Genomic DNA, 5,193 nt, shown 5'->3' on the forward strand with positions numbered 1-5,193 from the left:
GGCAGCGCGCATACGAGCAGATCACCGTGAAGGTCTCGCGCGAAGGTGACCGCAACGTGAAGGTGCTCTTCATCACACGCGCCACGAAGTTCGCGTCCTTCGCGAGGGACATCATGCGCCGCTTCGCCTACACCCGCCTGAGCGACTTCGACATGTACTGCATCGACGCTGCCGGCGACCACGTCGACATTGACGTCCCACGGGACTTCAAGAACCTCGTGGCGCAGTTCCTGCAGACGCTGCGGTGGGAGAGGCGCGCGGCTGACCGCGGCGGCGGAGAATCTTCGCTGGTCGGGACGTCCCGGCGCTTCTCCGCGCGGGAGACGGTGCGCGGCAGCGCCTCGCTTTCTCGCACGGGGCTCGTCTCGCACGACGGGGAACCACCAGTGGAGGAGGGCGACCGCAGCAGCACCACGGTCCTCCGCCTGTACGTGCGCGACTCGTACAGGGCGCGAAGAAAGGAAGAGCAGCGGCGCATCCGCCAGTCCTTCTCGCAGCTCAGCCTCCCGCCGACGGCGGCGGCGGCGAAGCTGCAGCACCCGCTGCATCTACAGCACGTGCTGGGCTCGCCGACGGCGGTTTCCTCGGTGGATACCACGAGTATAGATCCTGCCGACGCGCTGATAGGCTGCGGCAGCAACCTCTCTGCGCAGTTGAGCCACACCGTGGGAAACCTGGCGCAGACGATAGGCTTCCGCGAGGATGAGGAAGTTCAGTGGAGCAAGATGGGCATGCTCGGCAAGGGCTCCTGCGGCAGCGTCTACGAAGGTATTACAAGCGAGGGGAAGATTATGGCGGTGAAGGTGCAGGAGATCCCACTCGACGAGGATGCAGAGGAGGTGAAGGTCATCCAGCGTGAGATTAACCTGATGCGGTCTCTGAAGCACAAGAACATCGTCGCATACTACGGCTGCCAGACGCGGCAACTCCCCAACGGGGCGAGGCAGCTAGAGATCTTTCTTGAGCATTGCCACGGCGGCAGTCTCTCGCACCTGCGCCGCAAGTTCGAGCGCGCAAAGGAGCGATTCTCCATATCCCTCGTGCGCACCTACGCGAAACAGGTGCTGGAGGGGCTCGACTACTTGCACGGCATGAACGTCGTGCACCGCGACCTTAAGGGCGAAAACGTCCTCATCTCCTCCCTCGGCGAGGCAAAACTGGCGGACTTCGGCTGCAGCAAGCGTATTGGCACCGCGACGATGCAGCAGGAGGCGTGCGGCGAGCGCGGTGCCGGCTATCAGACGATGGTCGGCACGCCGCTTTTCATGGCACCAGAGGTGCTCAACTGTGAGGGTGGCTACACGAAGCCGGCAGACGTGTGGTCTGTCGGCTGCCTCGTGCTAGAGCTGCTTGGCCGTCAGCCGTGGACTTTCAAGAACAACGCCAACGCTTTCCAGATCATGTACCACATCTCGAAGAGCACTGGCATGCCAACGGGCGTTCCAAAGCGGTGCCCCGCCAGCCTGTACAGCTTCTTCGAGGGCTGCTTCACGCGCGACCCGGCGAGCCGCTCCACCGCGGCGGAGCTGCTGCAGCACGAATGGATCACCTGTCCCGACAACAAGCTGGAAGAGGTGCTGCCGGACGACGAATGAGGGCGCCGCTGTGAGGCATGCCCGGAAGGATTGATGTGGTGCGCACATACACACATGCACACACACAGGAGAGGGTGTAAGGGAGGAAAGCAAAAAACAAAAACAAAAACAAAGGGAGGATGGAAAACAAGGATCGAGCGATGGTCTCAGTATGAGGGGATGAATGGAACTGCCAGGCGCAAGGAGAACACGGGGGAGTCTACCACAGGCTATTTTTCCCCTGGCCGTTGCATGTGGTGTGATTTTTTTTGTTTCTTTTTTTTTTGTGTTGTTGTTGTGGGGGTTTGGGGGCAAACTGCTGCGGTGTGCAAATGGAAGGAGGAAGAGGGATGTTGTGCGAAGGTGGGCGTGGGCGAGGACATGCGCTGCAGCCAACAAAGGGAGGTATGGACAGAAGTGGACTCTCTTCGCAGTGATACACGCCTATACGCCCCACACGCACACACTCTCACAGCACCCCCTCCTCTAAAGATGTAAATTGTCCTGATGAAGGCGGCGCGTGAGCACGCACCAGCCTTAATGGAGGAAATTTTATACCAGGGAGGTGTGAGAGAGAGAGAGATGGTGAGGGAACGTGCTTTTTGTCATCCGTGAATGGATGCATAACTGGAAATGACTGATTGGTACTCCTCACCGACTGTATACCTTTTTTTTGCTTGCATGCTTTTGAGCTAATTGCTCTGTAGTAGCTGGAACCTGTCCTTACGATATTGACTCTGTTAGATGTGCCTTCTGTGCCCGTGTGCTTGTGTGTCTCTTTGTGACCCTTCCTCTTTCTGCCAGTCTCTCTGTGTGTATTTGGTTAATCAGCCTCGGCCACTCCTGTTGCTGCTGGTGCCTGCGAGTGGGACGAAGTACGAGGCTCAGCTGCTGCTATATACATATATATATATATATATATATGTGTGTGTGTGTCTCTGTGTGGGGTGCTGTGATATATTCTCCTCCCCCCCCTCTGCACACCACCTACACATATTGACAGCAGCAAGAACAAGAGTAATGGTAGCCTAGGCACCCTTTTGTCTTATGAGCATACAGTCGTTGATGAAGCAGCGTGTACTTCTCTGTCTGGTGTATGTGTGTGTGTGTGTGCAAGTTTCATCACCGTGTAACGGAATGTGTGAAGTGACGGCGACCGTGAATCTTTTCCCCTGAGCGGCGAAGTCGTTACTTTGCCGTCCACGCCGTCGGGCACGATGGGTGTGGCCCACTTCGTCCCTGTGCGTCTTCCACTTCTGCAACCGCCTCCCACTTCCCTCCATCCAACTCTGCTGCTCCACCTCCTCTTCACCGTCTATGTGTGGGTGGTGCTATTGTCTTCACCCGCCAAAGGGGATATTTAATAAGCGGTGTTAACGCGCTCCTGGAGGGCAGGAGCGGAGAAGAACACACACACACACACACACACACATTCACTCACATACTCGCAAGGGGATAAAAACAAGCGAAAAGGAAAACACAAACACACACGTATACACAAACACACTCCCACACATAGAGAACCAGAAAGAGGGAAGAAAAGAGAGTGTAGGGCGCGCCCATGCTCATAGAAGACAATGCGCGACGACAATGGCCACTGCTGCTGGTGGTGCTCTTTGTAGCTCTCACCCAGTTTGGAGGTGTCACAGAAGCGACTGCAGCGGCAACGCAGCGTAATAGCACCACGGAGGCGCCGCAGCTGCTGTCACTCTCTGAATTGAGGCAACAGATGCAGCAGCCGTTCTCTAAATTCCATGTGGAGGGCGGTACTTCTTCCTGCAGCGCAGATCTTGGGTGCCCGCGCTCCTCCATGGTCTGGGCCACTGGGACTTTCACCATCAGTGAGGTGCTCACGCCATCTAGCTTCCTTGTGGCGTCAAATTTAACGTTGAAGATGAGCCTCTGCTGTGGATACAAGTACAATGGAGCGCTGCTGCGGGATGAGGCCCTGTACGACGCATTCCTGCAGGTTCTGCTGCAGGCGACGCCGTTTCAGGTACTGACGGCGGAGGAGAAGCGCCGCATGTTCCCCCGAGAGGGAGCCGTCATTCTCGACACGGCGCAGCAGCGCCGCTACGACGCCATGTATGTGCTGACGGCGGAGGATGTGCAGCAGCGCAACGACGGTGACGGCGACGTCATTGTGCTCGTGTCTGGCGCAGTGGGCAAGGGCATTTACCGTGTCCCACTCGACGTCACGGCGGGCGACCACGTCGCCGAGATCCAGCTGAAAATCGCCAACCTCGCAATTAAGTGCAAGTGTCCGCACACGCTGCTGGTGATGCCGCTTCTGCGTGTGCGGCCCGACACACTCCCGCCGGTCTCTATTCTCGGACTGGGCCCGCACTGCGGCGTGCTGCCACGCAAACCCCCAGAGGCCAAGAACAATAATAGTATTAATAATATCGTGCAGCTGCGCGGGGGCGCATGGGCGGTGTCGTTTGCCCTCTCTCCTCCGCTGCTGCCGGCGACGGCGGTTCACTGGGTGGTGACAGAAACCAAGACTACCAACAGCAACAATAACAATAATGCTGTTGTCCTTGACGAGTCGTTTTACATTGCGGCGGAGACAGATACATCTGGCGCGCTTCTGCGGCATCATGCAAACTGCAGTTTTTTTGAGGTGCTCCCACACCAAATGTACACGGTGCACGTGACAGCATCTCGCGGAAGTGTCACACAAACGGCGAGTGGCGTCTTTGTGATGCGGCTGCCACTCAATAGACACTGGGACGTGGAGCACGCGGCGCCGCGGCCGCACTTCGGCATTGAGCGTCGCCTGCGGCTGCTGGAGCGCACGCTGAACCATGCCGAGCTGCGCGATGCATTGGCGCCGCGCCACGTGCCGCTGCATTACTTCGGCTATTGGGAGAACGCCCCATACGATGATCAGCCACTCCCGCAGTTGCTACAGCGAGTGCGTCATAACCCATACACAGAGGACACAGCCACCTACCCACTCTTTGTGGGCCGTAACAACGTCTCCTTCTATGTGAGCGATGTGGACGAGGTGTGCGACCCGACGCTGCTTGAGGCACAGGAGCTCTGGGCGGTGCAAGGCGTCCTGCTGCAGCCGGCGACATCGCCTATGACAGCGTGCAGTGACGACGTGCCGGTTGAGGCACTCACGCTGAAACTTGTGCTGGCGGCGATGCGCGAGACGTGCCGATTGCCGCTGCGCTTTCCCGGCTCCGCATGGGAGCCGCTGCACCAGAAGGACGACGCAGTAGAGGGGCACTTTGAGTGCACCGAGCGCGGCGCTGGGCCATGCCACGTCCAAGCACCCGCAACGCGTGGCGGGACGGCAGGCCTTCTGCAGATGCGGAGGCGCGGTGTGGCGGAGCTGACGTGGGCGGTACGTGTCGAGGTGGACGGCGCCGCACTGGTCCCGCCGGAGAGCCTTGACCCGGCGCTCGCACGCATCCTGAGCCGTGAAGAGAGCAGCAGCAACAACAACAGCAACGCGGATTCGTCTTCCGCTGGTGCGGCGGCGGTGGTGGTGGTGGAGGTGCGATCGCGCGTTGTGGTTGTGGTGCGCCGCATGTCGACGATGCCGTCGGGCGTTCGGGTGACGCTGCCGATGCATCAGCGCCGCCTGACGGTGCAGCCGCCGCGGCCG

The 5,193-nt window shown here is 59.0% G+C and overlaps 2 protein-coding genes across 2 annotated transcripts; both read right to left on the bottom strand.

The window, feature by feature from the left end:
* Positions 1-3,456: 3,456 nt before the first annotated feature.
* DQ04_09591000 (hypothetical protein) lies at positions 3,457-4,428 on the bottom strand (the record flags this gene model as incomplete). Its single annotated transcript, XM_009315987.1, has 1 exon — positions 3,457-4,428. The coding sequence occupies one exon, from the start codon at positions 4,426-4,428 to the stop codon at positions 3,457-3,459; it is 972 nt and encodes a 323-aa protein (XP_009314262.1).
* Positions 4,429-4,482: 54 nt separating this feature from the next.
* Positions 4,483-5,160, bottom strand: DQ04_09591010 (hypothetical protein; the record flags this gene model as incomplete). Its single annotated transcript, XM_009315988.1, has 1 exon — positions 4,483-5,160. The coding sequence occupies one exon, from the start codon at positions 5,158-5,160 to the stop codon at positions 4,483-4,485; it is 678 nt and encodes a 225-aa protein (XP_009314263.1).
* Positions 5,161-5,193: the final 33 nt, after the last annotated feature.

The sequence above is a fragment of the Trypanosoma grayi genome (genome assembly GCF_000691245.1).
Source record: "Trypanosoma grayi strain ANR4 Tgr_959_V1, whole genome shotgun sequence".
Lineage (NCBI taxonomy): Eukaryota > Euglenozoa > Kinetoplastea > Trypanosomatida > Trypanosomatidae > Trypanosoma > Trypanosoma grayi.